General features: G+C 37.9%; 1 protein-coding gene across 1 annotated transcript in view; it reads left to right on the top strand.

The window, feature by feature from the left end:
• The window catches only part of LOC139124753 (monoacylglycerol lipase ABHD2-like), an 85632-nt gene that overhangs the window by 60722 nt on the left and 3106 nt on the right, over positions 1 to 21804 (top strand). The window contains exons 5-6 of the mRNA XM_070690863.1: positions 11376 to 11594; positions 14832 to 14901. Of these exons, the coding sequence (XP_070546964.1) occupies positions 11376 to 11594; positions 14832 to 14901 (289 nt within the window). The remainder of the gene's footprint in view (positions 1 to 11375; positions 11595 to 14831; positions 14902 to 21804) is intronic.

The raw sequence follows: 21804 nt of genomic DNA, 5'->3' as shown, positions 1-21804 counted from the left end.
CTTTGTAATTTGGTACAAAAGTCCCGAGGGATATTATGAGATAAATTTTCTGCTCAAAGTGTTGGGAAACCCCCAAATTTTTATATTTTAGCTAATTTTCTTTTGTGACCTTAAATGACCTACACCAACCCAGGATATGTTGTGAGAGAGTTTTGAAGGCTGTGAACATAATTTTGTCATATTTAATATCAATTTGTAGTAAAATTTGATCCAGAAAACAAAGCTGAGGTAAATTCTTTCATTGATAGCCAATTTTTGCAACTTTTGCATGTAAGACACACAAGAACTGATAAGAAATTTGGATCCAGGATAATTCCAGATGTCGTAATCCTCCCCACAGTGGAAGGCATTTCACTATCTGTAACTGATTTAAGTGCTGTTTACATTTGAATGATAGCACTCATAGCATTTATTAAAACATCCCCAAGGTTGCTAATACATTTCCTGCCATGCCAGCTGGTCTTATGTAAGGGGGTGGAACATTTGATATTCAGGAGGGGGTAGGGTCAAGAAGATTGATGAGGTAGCGTTACTTTTTACCAGATCCCTTGTACATTTTTTCCATCATCGTAAACCACGCGCCATTACGGCAACAGCTCAGCGCTACCCGTCAAGAGACCGTGGTTGATTACGCAGAGATTAGCGGATCTATCGCTGGTTTCCAGCGCTGGCTGAACGGAGCCAATCAGAAAGTAGGTCTCATAAACGCGCATAAATTATTGTAATGAGCAATACACAACGACTTGGGCTGATCTTGGTGCTCAGCACCATACAGCGTTCACTGTCGACGAAGAGCGCGCAATGTCTAAATGTTTAATGTTTTTGGACTCAACCGCTCTCTTCACAACGAAAAGACGCCATTGATAATTATTTTACAAGGAAAAGATGGGTTTCTTTGCACGAGGACCAGCGGTGGCAAGTCTGTATGCTACCGGTACCAGGCATGGCAGGCCGTCCCGGCCCATCGTGTTTCACAAGCGTTATATCGAAGGGTATCGCATAACTGGAACAGCTGGCCCCCGCCTCGCTGTGCACAGTGTCCGACCCAGGCGTAGAACAACACCGCTGTGTAAAACCCGTTGGTCAAAACTATTTATCATAAATTTACTTTACCACAAGTTATGTATCGATCTCTTCATTTAGGTTCACACTGAAAGCTTTCTTATCATGCTGTGGGTATACATGGACTTGATGGAGCTAGAAACGTATGAAGGATATATAGGGCCCTTTCATTTGAGCTGGTGCCCCGCGATACAAATCACAAATGTACGCTAGGCTCCCGATCGTCTCAACACTGCCGAAATCTTAGATCTCGGAAAATTGCGTAGTTGTTCAAGTCCGATTATGTTTCATTAATTCATCACAAAAGTTACGCTAACAACGGAATCAAACCAAGAGAGGTTTAGTTTGTTCCATGGGTTTGCAGTTCACCCGGGTGCGACCACGTAGATGCGTACACTCTCTCAGTGTGACCTGGTGACAATTTTCGGACAAGGTATTGTGAATTTCGCCCAAAGCCGTTTCACAAATGACGAGCAGCAGTACGAAATCGTATTACCATACCCTTCGAAACTTTATTGTGTTTATCCTAAAAGGACGGAAGTGGTATTTAGGGGGGGGTCAAAGTTGCCAAATTGTTGACTCCATAGTGAGTGCGTAGTAATCGTACTGCTATCGCAGTAATCGGACGTCGTATTTGGAATGTGATTATAGGGGCTAAATATTGATATTTTGAAACTTCGAACCCTCGATTTTCAATTTTGATGTGTTTAGAAAACTGTTTGTAAACATTTTGTGATAAATTAGTTACGTTCAATCCATGGACGACGCAACTATATTTCGACGTGTATGGTGCTTACATCGGACATGGGCTGTCTCTGTGTGTTGCTTTCGACGCTTTCAAGTTGTTGTATCGTACGTGTGTTAACTTCGCGAAGTTTTATAGCGCCCGAAATAGCTTCTACCGAAAAAACTAACTATTCAAAACGGGACAGCAATGTCACCTGACTTAATATGCGGTATCATGACTTGTAAAACGCTATCAATACGGAGCGAAGTGAGTACAACGAACAGCATGTCTTTAAATGTCCGAACTGAGATCGTCCGAAATAGTCACACTGAGTGTACGGGGACGACCTTGCAGTTGGACCGGGCCGGGTTCGTTGCTGGCCGTAGTCTGTGTACATATCGAAGCCGTAGTATTCACATGGTGTCGCCTGTGCTGTCGATCATGACAGAAAAACTGTCAAAATTTTGAAAGCTGTCGGATTTAATGCAACATATATTGGAAGAGATGCAAAGGAACCAGAGGATCTCAGGCCCTGAAAGCTTGATTGTGTACACACAGACAATGAGGAGCTTACGATCCGACATGACTTTGTAAAACGGATACGTGATTGGCTAATTCTGATGATATGTTCTCATGAATAATTAATTAACCCCATTCATACTTCCGCAGTTTCCCGGCGTAATCTGCCAGAGCTTGATTTTTGCGTAGGTCAGCGGAGCGGAAATTATTGCTCTGGCTCGTGAGAATGATTTTTCCCACTCTTTATTTTTTCCCCACTCTCCCACCTTTTCTTTTTGTCAAGCTTCTCTGGCTAATTTTTTTTTGACATTTGCTTATGTATGTAGGATCTGCTTGTCCCATTGCTATAGAAGTTGATATGCATGTTCCTAAAGATGACCTTCCAGTACATGTACCTAAGTTGGAGACCTTATTTGCTTTTGTCATTCTTGTTTTTCTGGTTTAAATATTTCTTGAATTTACCAATTCAAACCGAATGTGAGCACACTGTCCTTGACGGTATTTTTTATTTGTCGGTGTGAGAATATGTTAATGCAACCCCATTGAGTCCAACAGATTCATAAACTTGACTGTGTTGGGCGAGTTCAGTTCATCAAGGTGAATGTTAAAATTGCCAGCGACGATAAGATGGCCGGGCGACGGTACAGTGGACTTAAGTAGAATGGAAAATTCAGCAAGAAACTCGTTGACGGTTGAATTATTCTTCTGCGATTTCGGTGGGCGGTAGATGGTAATAACACGTAAAGACTGGCTAGATGCTTTAAAAATGATGTCCAAACACTCGAAGGATTGGTATGAACCAGCTCGTTTCTCTGTAACATGTAGAGTAGAACAGGCAATTACAGCAACGCTGACGCCTCTACGTTTGGAGGGAGAATGGTGGTGAATAGAATATCTGCTAATGGCAAAGTGAAATTCAGCCATTGCAGGGTTGGCTGGATTCTTGAGCCATGTTTTGGTGAAAACAAAAATGTCTAAAACTTCATCAATCAGGGTTGTTGCAATGGCACTGATTTTTCTGGTTACTGAGCAAGCATTCCACACGGCAGCATTGAGTTGTAATTTTTGCAAAAAAGTCGACAGCTTTGGGATTTTCGATAGGACTGGAATTTGTCACTACAGGTGGTTGAATAGTACCTTGTGTGTTGAGAGTTTGAATAGCTTTGGGCTCACTGTATGCACGATCATGACAATATACCTGGAGAAGTGTACTTGGTTGAAAAGTTTTCTTCAGGCATTGTGGAGCTTGTTCAGTTATTATGATGGTAGGAAAATTGTGTACTGGCTTTGGATGTTTCAATCCAGCTTTTCGCCCTCGGGATTCAAAAGGATATAAGAAAGAGAACAAACTTGATTTGTGTCTTTGTTAATATTTGGTGTCCTGAAACCCACATTGATATATATATATTGATAATATATTTTCCCTACATCTATTCAATGTTTTCATTAAACCTGTTTTACTGTATGGCTCAGAGATTTGGGGACAAGATTTCATGGATTACAAGAAGTGGGATAAATCAGCAATTGAAAAAACTCACCTCAAATTTTGTAAGAACATTTTACAGTGTAATAGACAAGCTTGTAATGCCGCTGTGAGGGGTGAACTAGGACAATTTCCACTTCTACTTGAGATCAAAGTTAATATTGTTAAACACTGGCTTCATATCGTACAACTGCCACATTGTAATCTTGCTAAAGAAGCTTTTCTGGAGCAAATGGTAAACAACACTAACAATAGATCCTGGTTTAACTGTTTAAGTGCTTTAATTAAAGAAAATGGAATGGACTTTCTCCTTGACAAAGCTCCATCACTTAAACACCACAAAGTTATAACTGGGTTAATGCAAACAAATTTAACAAACAATTATGCAGTCTTTTGGAAAAGTTTGATCACTGATGAAAATAGTAAACTAAGAATGTACGCCAAAATAAAACGTAATTTTAGATTAGAACCCTACTTAACACAGTTACAAGGTGAGAAAAGAAAATTACTCACCAAACTTCGCATTAGCAATCATGATCTAGCAATTGAAAAAGGGAGACACACTGTTCCAAAAACCCCAATTACTGAAAGATACTGCAATCAGTGTAACACCAACAGTATTGAAGATGAAACACACTTTTTATTAGTCTGTCAGAAATACAAAGTCCAAAAAAGTACTTTTTCAGTAAAATCAATTTCCAACGACGATACTGAACATCAGCTTATTTCTCTACTAACAAAACAAGAGTTATCTTTTAATGAACAACTTGCTGATTATATTTTTACTTTATATAAACAAAGAAATACCTAGTTATATTTATTATTAGCTACTATTATTATACTGTAATACTTTATCTTTATTGAAGAAAATTTTAACTTATTTTTGTATCACACTTTTATTGCCACAAATGTGATGTAAATCCTATATTTACAAGCAAGCAATAAAATATTATTGTACTTGGGCCTCAGCCCAAGTACATTTGTTTTCATTCCGTGGGAAAAAACTCTGTAAGGTATAACCATTTCTGGCTGAGACCAGGGAGGGCAAAATGTCTTGGCTTCATCTTTCTTGGCATAATAAATGGCGTAATGATGCTAACTTAATGGAAGTGCTGCTCTCAGCCAGTCATGAATAAGTGAGATGTGAATATAAATGCTTCTCTATCTAAGTTTTTGCCACAAAATCTTCTGAATATAATCAAAATATGCATCGAAATGCAACAATTAATGCACCCTCCGTTTCCTAAGCGATGGCACGACCCTTGCTACACCCACTGGACGAGCCAAAGTGGGAGGGGTAATTTCAGTTTGGTCGAACAGGAGGGCTCGAGACCTGAATTTAACATTTAAACTTGAAACATGTTTAATCGCTGACAAGATGTGGACTAGTGTTAATCAAAGTGAAAGTTTGAAAAGGAAAGGTTTTATATCCCGGACACAATGAAAAACATTACGACTGGAAACTGTATCCCCAGTTGAGAATAGTAATGCCCACAGCGATGGAGAACACTTATCCTTGAGCTGAGAAAACCAGACCATCATTTCAAAATAGAGCTGCAGATTCGAGAAGCTCGTTCAAAATAGCTTGGTACACCCCATAAAGGGGTGGTTTCGAGTTTTGAGGGCAAATTTCGCCTCCTTCATATAGAAATCGTACGTTTGTTTTTCCAGGAGAACACACCATTTGACACAAAATTTGCATGTAAAGGGGTCGCCAGTAAGTACGTGGTCAAATCTGGCATGAGAAACAATATGAAATGTTGGGTAAAGCCAGTCCAAAATAAACTGATTTGAACTTTTGTGTTTTGTAATTTATACCACTGCAGTAACATTACCTTTTTTTGACAACATCACACAATGTAATACGTTTTGAAACTGAATACTCCGACGTATTCTGTGTCTCCTTTGCTAAAAAATACGGTATGCCGATTACCATGTAAGGAGATGATGACGTCAAGACAGATTTGTAGTGCGTTTGGTCCTGGATGGTGCACGAAGCTTTGTCGAGGTAGCTTGTGTATTTATTTCCTAAATGGGAGAGATTAGGGTCGATCTAAACGAAGGCCGGCCGAAGAATGTTATGATACTCTAAGCGAGCTGAACTCTAACGCGAATGGTTGGATAATTTGGAGGATGTCTAGAACGGGGTCTAGAATGATCTCGTCTCATTAAGATTATTTGTCGGTCAGTATTGAATTTCAACTGCGTCACAAGTTTGCGAAATGAGTATTCCGTCGAACGGTCAACGAACGATGTTTTAGAAATCTGGAGACATGGCACATCGCATTTTTATTTTAGTATTTTATATTTTACAAAAGATTTAAGAAGCAATGATTTTGTCGAAAATTCTGAAAAAAATACAGAAAGATTTGATCGCGAACACATTTTCACTTGGGGTCAACTAGCCCTGCGTACGATGCTGTGTGTTCCGCTACAGCTAATCGCCCCGCTCACCACAGCCCTGCAAAGACCCGTACTTTGGGTCGGTGACTTCAAATCCATTTTGGGACTTCACGTAAAAAGCCAAATTACTGCCGAAATTCAGCGTTCTTGGGCCCAAGTCGTATCCCAGCCTACCTCAGCTACTCGATCGCTTCCAAAAATGACAGTCTTTTATTGACTTCTCGTAAATAACCGTCGATGTCGGCAACTCTCTCGCTAGCCCTGCGTACGATGCTGTGTGTTAGCTGTAGCACATAGCATCGTACGCAGGGCTAGGGGTCAACCGGATGCGCTATTTTGCGGGTTGCGGGCTGCGGGCATGAAAAATGTGTGTTTTTTTGATATCATTTTCGCCCTTCTCACACTTCAGATTAGTTCAACCGCCGATAAAAGCACAATTTTCAAAATCGTTTTCAACGCCGTTTCAAATAATTTTATTGTGGTGAACACGATTATAGTCCTAGGTAACTTTTCAAAGTCACGCTGGATCAAATGCTTGAAGGGGGCATACTGGCATGGAGCGACTATCATACTGCAGGTGCAAGTCATACGTTCATGATATTAGGAGATAAATTATTGAGAGTCGGAGCTGCAGAACACAAACTAAAATGTTAGCAGAATGTCGTTCTCTGAGGTCGCGACCTCGCTTGAACCGAAACGGCAAAGTAAACTAAGTCCTTTGTTGTACGTCTTTTTCTTTTTAAAGATTTCATGAAAAATACACGGCATTTACAATACACATCACTTCTACGCTTTTTTAAGTCAAATCTTTCCTTATGCATTGCATTTAACTAGGCATTGTTTAATTTTCTGTATGAGTTGCCCTGGAACCGAATTGTGAATGGATGCATTACAAAGAATTTACTTCCTATGGCCTGATACTAGAAATGTAACAATTTTCATTCCGCGATAAGTGGCGACATTTCCGAGGCGCGATTTTTTTTTTGTCAGTCTGGTATTACGTATAAATTTCTCACTCACATCCATGGCAAGAAAGAAAAGTGATTCAGATCCCTAATTATTTGTAATGGCCAGGCAGCCATCATCATCATTGATAATAGACACATTCTAAAGGTTTTATTTCTTATATACTAAATGCCATATTACATATATTAGAAATCTAGCCATAATTCTAAAAACCCGCAGCCCGCAACCCGCACTTTAGCAGATACCGGGGTCAACATGGGGTCGCAGCCATGTTGCCTCAAAACTTATTTCTGTCTGCACTCAAAACTAAAAAATGTCGGATATGAACCTGAAAAATCGATGCAATTTCGTCAAAATTCGGCGAAATTTCAGCCTATAGACAAAATTTCATCTAGGTAAGGTAAATTTACTGAAATTTGATCGACAAATAATCCGGAGCTTGAACGTGATAGCTCGCCTTCTCCGGGAAGTCAAGCATCCAGCTGCCCATACACAGTTGCCCATATAGCCAGGTTTATGAGATTGTTTTCAAGTGAGCGAGCCAATAGAGCTAGAGGTCTGATTTTTGGTATATAGGAATAACTTAGCAATACAATTATTTTGACAAAATGTCACGTGACCTCAATGACCTTTGACCTCAAATAGATATATTTGTCCACAACTCAGTAACCACAAGTGCTACACCCTTCATATTCGGTATGATGGGACACCTTATGACACCACATATTGTACCTCATTAATTATGCACATATCTAATTCTGAGCAAGCCAATAGAGCTGGATGTCCGATTTTTGGTATATAGGGATAACTATAGGGTAGAAATCTAAATATGCCCATCTAAATATTAGACATCTACCATCGAGAACAAAAGAAATTTGCTGTAATTTGAATATTTAAGGAGTTTAAACAATTTTCACGATAAATAAAGAACCCCTGCCTCAAACTCCACAAAAGTTGCTAGACATATTTTGCCGTTGTCATGCCATTGCTTCGTTTAATAACCAGTTAATCAAATGCCTAATTGACAGGAGGAAATTCAAGACCATATTTGAATAGTAGTATATATTGTCCTCAAAATTACTCTATCACGGCCCAAGTACTCCTTGCCTTCAGCAATACTGCCTTGTTATTATTATTATTATTATATAATTTGTATACACCATAAAGATGACATGATTGCTCCCAAGTTTTGATGATTGACGGCTGTTTGAACCTTTTTATAGTCACTACTTTCTAACAGTACGGTGATATTTTTTTTCTGAAAACTCAGTTTGTTAGATATTGTGCGATTAATATTAGATAATGTAATCTTGTATAGCTTGTACTAAATGGGAAATTTTGCCATAAAATTTTTTTGGACCAATTTTCTTGTTTGTCAAAAATCAATTTGCTCTGACACCTTTGTGCCTGTGTGAGTTACTTTTATACAAACAAAGTATTTCGTCCACGATACCTAGATGCAAGTCATTATCATAGCTGCAACATTTAAATTGTACAATGTAGAATATGATAGACTTATTTTAACTTTCATCAATCACCATGATTGTACCTTGGATACAGTGTTTACATTGTTCATATGGATCCCATACGACCTTTGAGCTCAGTTCTGATGACTGTATCCCTTTAAAGTTTGCTTTGTATGGATGGTTTAAACTTTTTGAAAACATCACTTTTTGTTGAACTGCTTGTCCTACGCAATAGCAACAATTATCCATTAATATGCAGCATCTCATTCATCATCGTTTAACATTGAACTCATTTCTTAATGTCATATATCTTTGAAATGACTTGAATTTCATATGATCACTATGGTATATTCCTTGAATAATTGAATATTATATAGAATCAGATAATATTCATAATAGTATTTTATAAATATAACAGTGGAGATTTACCCTATGCTAAGCTACTTGTTCAAGATTTGTTGTAAAAGATGACTTTTCTGGTAACAGCATTTAAAGAGAAACCTAAGTCTAGGGAATGTCACCATTTATCCCTTCTAATATCCACCTTGAATAAAATGCAGCTCAAATTTGCAACATATTTGCACGCCCCAACGAGTACTGCGTGACGAAAGGAGACATTGAAGTTGACGACATTTATTAAAATGAGCTTGGAATCCCATGGGCGCAAAAGGGCTCTTGGGAGGAGTGTGCGTGACGTCATCGGCGATACACGAAAGTGTGTGACAGCTTACCGTAGCAATTGGAGTCTATGACTGTCTAGTATAGTTCTTCACGTTACAACTTTTTAATGCTCAGTAGCATGAAAAATGGTCAACTGTTGTGCAGTTGGGTGCAAAAATGACTAAAAGAAGAACAAAAACGGTGTTAGTTTTTACAGTTTTCCCACAGAACAGCTTTTTGAAGACAGTGGCTCAAGAAAGTCGGGCGAGTCGGAGGTAATAAGGCCTTCAATGTTAAAACTGTCAAGATACAAAGTTATGCTCTGCACCTTTCAGAGATGATTGTTTTATAAGGGATTTTGGGACTCTGATACCGATACAAGACGATACTACACAATGTGGTTTGTATCTTGACATGCTGAGTCAGCCTACTATGACCGGTTTTAACCAGATAAACATTAGTGATTTCAGGACTCTATCCAAAGACTAAACTACATGAAGCGTCTCTTATCTCGACAGCCTGGGTCTGCGAAATCACCGATATATACCCTATAAATATGGGCAATTTCGGGACTATACCTGGTAATATTGATACTAGAAGATACTAGAACGACTTCTTGCCTAACGTGTCTCGGCACGCTTAGAAATAGCTGATATTTACCCTATAAATATCGGCAATTGCAAGACTCTAATATCGATACCAGACGATCACACTAGATTTACTTGCACTGTCTTTTGGCACGCCAGGTCTGCAAAATTACCAATGTTAACCAGATAAATATCGGCAATTTGGGACTTTAACTCTGATACTAGACGATACTTTGTCAAATCGTGGGTAAATATCCGATGTATATCAGAGATTTCACCACCTAACAGACCTGACCACCCGACTACTTCTGTCCGACTCTTAGTTCAAAAATAGCATCCACGGGAGGTAGTCAAGAATCCTGCATGTTTTACATTGTTAAATTAATCATGCAAGAAATACATTTTTCACATTTAAAGCATTTTTTTCATAAAATGTCCACACAAAACTTTCATACACATTATGAAGTGTAACTTCCTTAAAGGACCAAGCGGATACCATTGGGAGTTTGGTAAGGCCTTGCACAAAATACATTCTTTACATGTAGGCTTAAAAAAAATTACTTGATGATCGGGACTTGGACAGACGACCGATCGGACATCATTGGGAGTTTTGGCTGGTCTTCCATGAAATTCATTCTTTACGACACTAGATTTTTCATATCGCGGGTAAATATCCAATATAAGCTTATGTCAAAGATTTCATCACTTTACAGATCTGAGCAAGCACGACTTCCTCAGTTCAACCTAAACTTCGAAAAATAGATGATACTATAGATAGATTTATCAAATCGCGGATAAATATTTTCCGATATGTATCAGAGATTTCGCAAGCTTAAAGATCTGGCAAAGCTCGACTTAGATATTGATCAATCCGTATCATTCACAAACAAAAAATTAATTTAAGCGACTGATGAAGAAAACACTGTTTTAGAAACGTAACATTGAAGGATCGCACGGTCACTTAGTGTCTCCAATCCAGTTTGGGGTCCAAGCACAGTGACTCCCTCCACCATGGTCCCTCGGGACCGTGCCTCCACGGAATCATACACAAAACGCAAACAACCAAGATATGAACTTATGTGTGTGCTTCTTTTCCATTATTACATATCTTGGTTCAAACTGGTATGGTTTAATTTCAGTAGGGGAAAAGTAATACTCGATGTCAGAAATATCACTGTCAAAACTCTCCATAGTCGTCTTACGAACGCACTGAACCTTTCGCAGTACTCCTCCAGCTGCAAGCTCCAATAGTCTGTATCGCCGATGATGTCACGCAAGGTCCTCCCATGAGCCCTTTCACGCCCATGGAATTCCGAGCTCATTGTCATAAATGTCGTCTACTTCAACTTCTCTTTTTCGCCGCGTTGTAGTCACCAGTGCATGCAATCATGTTGCAAATTTGAGCTGCATTTTATTCAAGGGTTCTATCAGAAGGGATAAACAATGAAATTTGCTTGACTTAGGTTTCCCTTTAACATTTTGATTTGACCTTTCATCTGCAGTGGTGTAGAAGCTATGCACCAATGGGAGAAGCTTCGAAGAATCTACAACTTCCTGATGACTGAGAATCAAAAGTCAGTCATCAAAAGAAATCGAGATATGTTGTTTGGTTCTGGTGCTAAGTTATACTATCAAAGAGAAGGAAAGAAACCTACCGAATATGATCTTGATAAAGTGTTTGAAGCAACCAGCTTGGTCCACATTGATGAACACTTCACAAGGTGAGTATAGTTGATAAAGTGCTTGAAGCAACCAGCTTGGTCCACATTGATGAACACTTCACAAGGTGAGTATAGTTGATAAAGTGTTTGAAGCAACCAGCTTGGTCCACATTGATGAACACTTCACAAGGTGAGTATAGTTGATAAAGTGTTTGAAGCAACCAGCTTGGTCCACATTGATGAACACTTCACAAGGTGAGTATAGTTGATAAAGTGTTTGCAGCAACCAGCTTGGTCCACATTGATGAACACTTCACTTGGTGAGTATAGTTGATAAAGTGTTTGAAGCAACCAGCTTGGTCCACATTGATAAACACTTCACAAGGTGAGTATAGTTGATAAAGTGTTTGCAGCAACCAGCTTGGTCCACATTGATAAACACTTCACTTGGTGAGTATAGTTGATAAAGTGTTTGCAACAACCAGCTTGGTCCACATTGATAAACACTTCACAAGGTGAGTATAGTTGATAAAGTGTTTGCAGCAACCAGCTTGGTCCACATTGATGAACACTTCACTTGGTGAGTATAGTTGATAAAGTGTTTGCAACAACCAGCTTGGTCCACATTGATAAACACTTCACAAGGTGAGTATAGTTGATAAAGTGTTTGAAGCAACCAGCTTGGTCCACATTGATGAACACTTCACAAGGTGAGTATAGTTGATAAAGTGTTTGAAGCAACCAGCTTGGTCCACATTGATGAACACTTCACTTGGTGAGTATAGTTGATAAAGTGTTTGAAGCAACCAGCTTGGTCCACATTGATGAACACTTCACAAGGTGAGTATAGTTGATAAAGTGTTTGAAGCAACCAGCTTGGTCCACATTGATGAACACTTCACAAGGTGAGTATAGTTGATAAAGTGTTTGAAGCAACCAGCTTGGTCCACATTGATGAACACTTCACTTGGTGAGTATAGTTGATAACTAAATTAACAAAAGCTATGCTGTACTGGCTAAATACTAATACAGTGCTGTCTAACAGTTATTTTGTCACGACTGTGCAGATTTGCAATATTTTTGAAAGTAGTATTTGTATCAATTAAATATTAGAGATGCATCATTTGTAGTAAATTTGAATTTGTCTGATAGGCACATAAGGTTGATACTCTAAAAATGGTAAAAATCGTCAAAAGAGAAGAACTGTTGGTCAGATTGTAGTTATTCAGGTAGAATTTATGTGCATTAATTTGTTGTCATGACAATATCACTGCTTTGTTATCTCCATTGAGAAGTCCATTGTTTGAACATCTCCATGGATGTTTCCCTTTGTATATATCATAATGAAATGAAACAATATTTTAATTCTAAAGTATTTTGCCGAAAGAATATTTATTCAGAAATAACTTGTTATTTGCCCTTTATGTTGTTTAATATAGTTGATCAATTTCTTTGAATGACCTAAACGAAATGTATTCTCATTATGTCAAAATACATGAAATTGCATGCTCATCAAATTCCTTACATTTGATGATACTATGCTTCAAACTCTGAGTACATTTAAATCTAAGTGATTTAAAAAATTGATATGATAGAGTATCATTTCATGTTCAAGTTTTGTAAAATTTTCATCAGCAAATAAACTGACCCAGGGTGAGTTTTACAAGTTTTGTCTCCTCTCAGAGATGTAATGTGTTGAGTTTTACGGTATACGTTTCACCTCCTCCCAGAGATGTAGTGAGGTTGGTTTCACAAGTTTCACCTCCTCCCAGAGATGTAATGTGTTGAGTTTTACGGTATACGTTTCACCTCCTCCCAGAGATGTAGTGAGGTTGGTTTCACAAGTTTCACCTCCTCCCAGAGATGTAATGTGTTGAGTTTTACGGTATACGTTTCACCTCCTCCCAGAGATGTAGTGAGGTTGGTTTCACAAGTTTCACCTCCTCCCAGAGATGTAATGTGTTGAGTTTTACGGTATACGTTTCACCTCCTCCCAGAGATGTAGTGAGGTTGGTTTCACAAGTTTCACCTCCTCCCAGAGATGTAATGTGTTGAGTTTTACGGTATACGTTTCACCTCCTCCCAGAGATGTAGTGAGGTTGGTTTCACAAGTTTCACCTCCTCCCAGAGATGTAATGTGTTGAGTTTTACGGTATACGTTTCACCTCCTCCCAGAGATGTAGTGAGGTTGGTTTCACAAGTTTCACCTCCTCCCAGAGATGTAATGTGTTGAGTTTTACGGTATACGTTTCACCTCCTCCCAGAGATGTAGTGAGGTTGGTTTCACAAGTTTCACCTCCTCCCAGAGATGTAATGTGTTGAGTTTTACGGTATACGTTTCACCTCCTCCCAGAGATGTAGTGAGGTTGGTTTCACAAGTTTCACCTCCTCCCAGAGATGTAATGTGTTGAGTTTACGGTATACGTTTCACCTCCTCCCAGAGATGTAGTGAGGTTGGTTTCACAAGTTTCACCTCCTCCCAGAGATGTAATGTGTTGAGTTTTACGGTATACGTTTCACCTCCTCCCAGAGATGTAGTGAGGTTGGTTTCACAAGTTTCACCCCTCTCAGAGATGTAATGTGTTGAGTTTTACGGTATACGTTTCACCTCCTCCCAGAGATGTAGTGAGGTTGGTTTCACAAGTTTTATCTCCTCTCAGAGATGTAATGTGTTGAGTTTTACGGTATACGTTTCACCTCCTCCCAGAGATGTAGTGAGGTTGGTTTCACAAGTTTCACCTCCTCCCAGAGATGTAATGTGTTGAGTTTTACGGTATACGTTTCACCTCCTCCCAGAGATGTAGTGAGGTTGGTTTCACAAGTTTTATCTCCTCTCAGTGACGTATTGAGGTGAGTTCCAAGTTTTGTTTCCTTTCAGAGATGTAGTGAGGTGAGTTTTAGCTGATAAGAAGAGTAACTACCTATGTACTTGTAACGTTAAAGTATTTTTGTCTTATTTACAGGATTTTTGACTACTGTACAGGATTTTTGACTAATTTACAGGATTTTTGACTAATTTACAGTTTTTTTGATTAATGTACAGGATTTTTGACTAATTTACAGGATTTTAAATCAACAAAAGTAGAACTGAGAAACTATTTATTTATAAATTTATTTAGCCTGGCCAGATGTTCTTAAAACTGACTGTAAGGTTTATGACAACTGTTACATTGTTGCCATGGAAATATTGTATGACTCAATGTGATCAGCAGATATGAAAGTACAGCAGAGCTAGAGATAGTTACAGCAGAAATACAATATGCAACATAAATGGATACTTCCGATATTGTATTCCAGGAAAATGGCAGGTTACAATTCTTTGGAAGAATTTTTCTGTACGTGCAGCTCCAAGTTCTACATTCCAAATGTAAGTCTAAATTAATCAATGCCGTACAGCTTTATCATCTACTGTTGCTTCAAAAGACACAATAGTGTGCATACTATATGCGATACATGGATGTCATTGGTATTTGTCAAGCCAATCAGGAGTGGACATAAGTGTTTTGTACCAGAATTCCAATGTAACTCTAATATTCTATTCCAACTTGCACAATCTAGAAATCTTCATTTTCATTGGTTGTGGCTATTGATAAAATTCCTGAGAAAGATGAAGTATCATTTTGATAAGACAATATACAGATGAAGATAGTTAAACAATTTGAAGAATAAATTCTCGTCAAATCCACCAGCTATGGTTAGTAGATGACAATGAATCACTGGACTGGTCTATGAATTTTGCGACAGTCCAACAGTCATGTTTTTAGCTACTATAGACTACAGTCAATAGAAGCTATTGGGATGGGTATCCGTCCAGTGTCCGTCGTCAGTCTGTATGTATTATGTATATACCGGTATGTATGTATGTATGTACCGGTATGTCCCTTTGTGAGGATGTCCGTCCACTCAAATATCTTGAGAACCAAAGTACTTACAGATTTGATATTTGTAGTCCAAAATATGATTATGAAAAAGTTTTTGTTGTTTTTTGATATTTTTGAGAACATGCAAATTAGTTCAAAACAGGCGTGTTTTGAAAAAAATTTTCTTTATAACCGCTGGTCAGACAGCTTTGATATTTAGTGAACAGGCTTGTAGTGATGAACTGAAGTTGATATATCCAGTGTTGGAAACTGGCCAAAATATTTGCCAGACATCAGGACTGGTAACTTTCAAAACTTGCCTGTCCTGCCAGAAAGTTGCCTGTCCTGAATTTTTGACAAATCCATTCATTCAAAAAACACAAAACCATTATGTACTTCAAACTGTAAGGGACGATTCAGAATTTACTTCCAGGGGGAGGGTGGAGGATTTTCTATTTTCTGGGTGATTTTTTTCCACGGCCCCCCCCCCCCCCCCCTAGTAAATTATAGAAAAAATCTATGGGCCCCCCCCCCCTCATCTTTCGTTTTTTTTCCATGGCCCCCCCTAATATATACATGCATGCTTATACATTATAGACATATCCAGTCTAACAAGTTGCAGGAACTGTAGTGGACATTTATCGATGATATAACAAATCATTTCAGGGTTATGTGACTATAAAAAGAATGATTTGCAGGGACTGCAAGTGGCACACTTTTGGAAAGGGTGGCAATAAACATATCTGGTTGTAAATTTCTGAAGAAAAGTTAATTACTAAATATGAATACGTTTTTCGTTATGTCTCACTGATACATATGATGCACACAAAGACAAGCAAAGATGTCGGTTAGAAATGGTGAACAGGAAATCAGAGGAGCAGATAATTGGCAAAGTGATATATATCTAGAAGTTTATTGTACATCATTTGCAGATATCCAGATATTTCTGGAAAGTAAGATGTACATGTACATGCACAAGTTCAGCATACATTTTCATTTGATGATGCTGAATGCTGACTCACGGTGAAAGTTTTAAACATTAGGAATTAAAATTGGTGAAAGCCAACTTGTTTTTAATTTTCTCTTTTTTTCTAATTTGGTTGTCATAAAACCAAGTAGCTGCCACGGAAAGCAACAATGCTGAGGAATATTTTAGATCATTTCTTGAACAAAACACCTTATCAAAAACATGAATTCACATGTTATTCTGCTCATTCCATTAACAATCCAATGTTCATATTAAAATGCAGATAACCCTGTGTAAGTCAAAGTTCACATTTTGTCAGCAGTATTTTTCAAAATTGACAGAGCATTCATATTTCAATTTTTTTTAACAAACTTTAATCTTAAAATAGTCATGATGCGCATGTTTTCAGATGACATGAAACAATACATGTTAATTTGTTTTTTTGCCTTTTCTGCCAGCCGCCACTGAGAAATCTTTGATTATACATATCAGAATGAATGGGACACAAAAGTATTAGCATCAATACACAATGTGTAAGCCTATCCATATTTCTCCTAGCCTCATACACACTGAGATCACTTCTTGGACTACAGCAAATTTCTTGTGTACACAATATTTCAACAATCCGACACCATAGCATTGATGCAGAGCCACATGATCTTCTGGATGCACATACAGGATTATTGGAAAATCAACCCTTTTGTAAATTTTTCACCATATATTTTTGACAGTAATACATATAATTTTTATTTTCAACATTAAAAAACTATTCGCTGAAAAGCAACTTGAAGATGAGACGGCCATAAATTTATTTCAAAAAAGTTTATAGTAGATGTAAGCACTGTAAAAAGTTATGTAGAACATTTAAAAAATTTAGAAAGGGTAAAATTGATGAGAATGAAACATAGAAAAAGGAGCAGAAAAGAAGAGAGGATAAAAAATACGAGGACTATGACTGGTTAAAGTTGCTCTTGAGTGGGAACCTTCAAAATTTAAACGTAAAAGAATTAGATAAATACCTTGATAAACATAAATTACCAAAACAAAAAAAATTGAAAGCTGAAAAAGTTCACCGCACATATACATGCACAACCTTCATTCAATTTAAGAAAACTGTCAGGGAAAGATGTAACAACTTATGTCACAGATGAGTCAGAGTCAGATAGCAGTGACTCTGAATTGGAAATCTCTGTCAATGGAGTCATTGAGAGTGATGATGATGGTGTTGGTTCTGAATATAATAGTGACACAGACACTGAACTGACGAAATCCCAGAGAACCAACGTGACCATGTTACTTTAAGAAGTGGCAGAGTAGCAAGTCGTTTTGTTTTGAATTAAGGTGGAGCTGCATGTTGCCAACACAGTTTTTTTCAAAGCAATATTTCTCATCAAAGATGACAAGGAAACCCCCTCATACCATATATTTTCAAAAAGCAGAGACTCTAAAGTTTAGTATGGTAGCAGTAGTTACTCAAAGGATGAAGTGGGTGTATATTTGGGGTAAAAACCTCAATTTTGGTATTAATGATAAAAATTAATTTAAGTCAAAAACTAGACAGTATTTTCTGAAATGTAATATTTCACTTGAAAGGAGAGTATATGTAGAATAAAACGACTATTTATTTGGCATTATCCATCCTCATTTTAAAATTGTAGGGGTTTAAAGACTGACACTCTAATAATTGATTAAAATCATGATCAGCAAAATTAAAATGCCTCTTATTCAAAATGCCTCTTTTTAAAAATGTAAGAGCTTTATTGCCAAACAAAACCAATTGATAGTCGTTTTGTTATATAGCATTTAAAAAACATAATGTGAAATTTCAGAAAATTTGACCAAGTTGGAGTGGAGTTATATTCTTCGGAAATTTTGAAATTGGGAGGCAAAAGAAGCCAAGAAATCGGGTGATTTGCATACATTTGCACAAATTAACACTTCTTTATCATGCAACTTTACACTGCTTTACAAGCTACAAGGTAAACCCAACCTGATGATGCTGAATATTTGCTGTAATTTTTAGCATTTGTTCAATGTTCATCTCTGTGTATCAGCATTTGTTTGTTATTCTATCACTACATAGAACACCCAATGCTGTATTTAGCAGCATACCAGTGTGAACATAAATGACCATTGTTATTGTTGATAAATGAATTCTAGCCTGGACTTGATTCGAGATCTCTTTTCAACAAAAATAACCCTGACTGTTTACTGTATGGTTTGTGTTGACATGCTAAATACTGGACATTTCATGACGCTTCAGGGAGGAGAACAAGATACTGCAGTAGATGCATAAAACAAACCACTGTGAATATTACCGAATTTGGCAGCTAAAGGAGTTTAACTAAACACGTTGAGTTTATCTGTCACCCAGGTAGCATCTATGGTTCTCTTTTGTAGAGATCAGAAATTCTGGGCAAATATTGAATTGATGATTTTTTTCCTTGCCCCCCCCTAAAAGATTGTGGTATTTTTGTCTGGCCCCCCCCCCTAAATTTTCTTGGGAAAAATGGGTGGCCCCCCTGAAAATCCTCCACCCCCCCTGGAAGTAAATTCTGAATCGTCCCTAAACAACTTTATTTTCAACATGAGTATTAACTGTGATCTTACAAACAAACTGTTCTGAATTCCACTGTTCGAAATGAATTCTAATCCGGACTTGAATACAAAATTTCTACAATAACAATGCTGATAACACTCTGATACATTGTGTTGATAACCGAGTACTGGACATTTCATCATGGATCTTTGCATGGTCTCCTTGATGAAATCAGTGCTGACATGAGTCAAGCACAGATTACATCAAGTCAGTGTCACTACCAACATCACTTTCCAGGAGATCAGAAAAGTCTGATTCATAATCAGAGTCCAGTCCCTGTCCTGCTACAAATGACTGCAGCATCTGCCCCCTATATATTTGGTTTTAACAATGGGGAAACTGAATTTTTTAATTAAATTTATCTCCATTTCATGCCACAACTTATCATATAAAACCAAGATGCAATCTGTCATCGAATTGGTACTACAATTAACCAAACTGAAAAGATTGCTGAGCAGTACAGAAAACATCATCTGGCAAAGAAAATCAAAACTGAGAGAGTTGCCATATAAGTAATCATAGTTGGCGGCATGAATTAAATAAACCAATACTCTCCCCAGATCAAACCGATTTCAAAGGCCATTTACAGAAAATATTGTTAACGAAACCATGAAACCTGGGAACGGCTAAACACAAAGAAACAAGATTTATTTCTCGAAACAGCCCTTCACAACATGCTTTTCAAACACCGGAAAGCAGGCACCAATATCGACCCGAAATCTATGACAAAGTCCATGAAAAATTGACACATAACTAAAAGTTCGGATAATCGATTTAAATGCCTAAAACAAACTAATCGTTGACAGATTAGTACAACATTTACTGTTAACACAACGAGCACTAGCAACGCTCAAAATATACCCTAAAACAAAAATCCTTATAACCGTCCAGAAACTCCGGTCGATGCTGGGTCATGTTAATTATAATATGACACCACACACCGGATCGCTCACTATAGAGTCAGTCAATAGTGGCTAACTCTCTCAATAACGAATCTGGCTTCTCCTCTTCGAGGACGAAGATGACTTCATCACACAACCAAGCGGATGGGATACAAAACAAGAGAGCGACTGATGAAGGAACCCCATTTTTGGTTCCGAAACACCGTTAAGACGAATCACTCAATCAACAAACTGGTTTACCGGGGACCCAGATCACATGACTAGGGTCAAAGCACTATCGATTCACCGGTGTCTCGCCATCTATTCCACACAAAATAAATGCAATGATCCTCTTATTCACCATATCGTAATACTGAACAATCTTGGTAGAGCCGATGTGTTGAGTTGCCCTCATTTTCCTTTATATTCCTTTATAAGCAGCTGATCGATGAGATTACTGGGTATGCCGTATGGGCTACTGTCGAGAGCCCGACACACGGACGTGGAAGTAAAATTTTCCTCCCGTCCGACTGAAAAGTTACCCATCTCGGACGGGAGGACAGGCGGTAGTTTCCAATGCTGATATATCAAAATTATGATGAAATCTGCAATTTTGTAATTTTTGGGTAATTTTTGCCACTTTTGATCAAAAAATTTGTCTCTCAAAAACTGCTCATTTGATTGATGGCTTTGATGTTTGATACACAGGTTTGTAGGAGTTATTTATAATGCATCAAAATAATGATGAAATCTGCAATTTTGTATTTTTCGGGCAAATTTTTGCCATTTTTATAGGCATAGATGGCAGTTTTCTATGCTGGCTATTGATGAATGTCTGTGTTTATAGGGGGCTCTGTAAGTATGAGCCACACTGAAACAGTTCTTCTGCCTTAAGAATACACTGTATTGCCAAAGGACCTCTGCTCTCACTTTATCAGGTATTATGCTATATATGTATGTCTTCTGTACCATCTATAGTAGCTTCAGGGACAATTGCCCAATGTTTTTTTTTTTTGTTTTTTTTTTAGGTTTCTTACAGAGTTTTTTTTTTTTTTTATGTATATTTTATTTCATCGTATAAAGTTTTCCATTTCTCTTTAGCTCTTTTACGATCTAGAAAAGATTCACAGAATATGGTAGTCTCCAAATCGTGTTGAAACACAGCTTTACATGGCTTTTGTAAACACCACGCCTTAAAAATCGAATACATTGCAATAGTGATCAAATGTGTCACCGCCTTGTTTGGCATGCCGACAATCAATGATCGCATGAGATTACTGGGTATGCCGTATGGGCTACTGTCGAGAGCCCGACACACGGACGTGGAAGTACAATTTTCCTCCCGTCCGACTGAAAAGTTACCCATCTCGGACGGGAGGACGGGCAGTAGTTTCCAATGCTGATATATCAAAATTATGATGAAATCTGCAATTTTGTAATTTTTGGGTAATTTTTGCCACTTTTGATCAAAAAATTTGTCTCTCAAAAACTGCTCATTTGATTGATGGCTTTGATGTTTGATACACAGGTTTGTAGGAGTTATTTATAATGCATCAAAATAATGATGAAATCTGCAATTTTGTATTTTTCGGGCAAATTTTTGCCATTTTTATAGGCATAGATGGCAGTTTTCTATGCTGGCTATTGATGAATGTCTGTGTTTATAGGAGGCTCTGTAAGTATGAGCCACACTGAAACAGTTCTTCTGCCTTAAGAATACACTGTATTGCCAAAGGACCTCTGCTCTCACTTTATCAGGTATTATGCTATGTCTTCTGTACCATCTATAGTAGCTTCAGGGACAATTGCCCAATGTTTGTGATTTCCCATGAAACTTTAATGAAGCTTTTTTTTGCAAGACATACTGATATCATGGATGTTACAACAGAGATAGTCTGTTAGTTTGATTTCATTCTGATAATTTAGTGCTATAATGACCAGCCAAATGCACAGCTCAACCATC

Source organism: Ptychodera flava, assembly GCF_041260155.1.
Source record: "Ptychodera flava strain L36383 chromosome 23 unlocalized genomic scaffold, AS_Pfla_20210202 Scaffold_24__1_contigs__length_23054250_pilon, whole genome shotgun sequence".
In the NCBI taxonomy this organism is placed as follows: domain Eukaryota; kingdom Metazoa; phylum Hemichordata; class Enteropneusta; family Ptychoderidae; genus Ptychodera; species Ptychodera flava.
The sequence above is the reverse complement of the archived record's forward strand: the minus strand, read 5'-3'. Positions and strand labels throughout refer to the sequence as shown.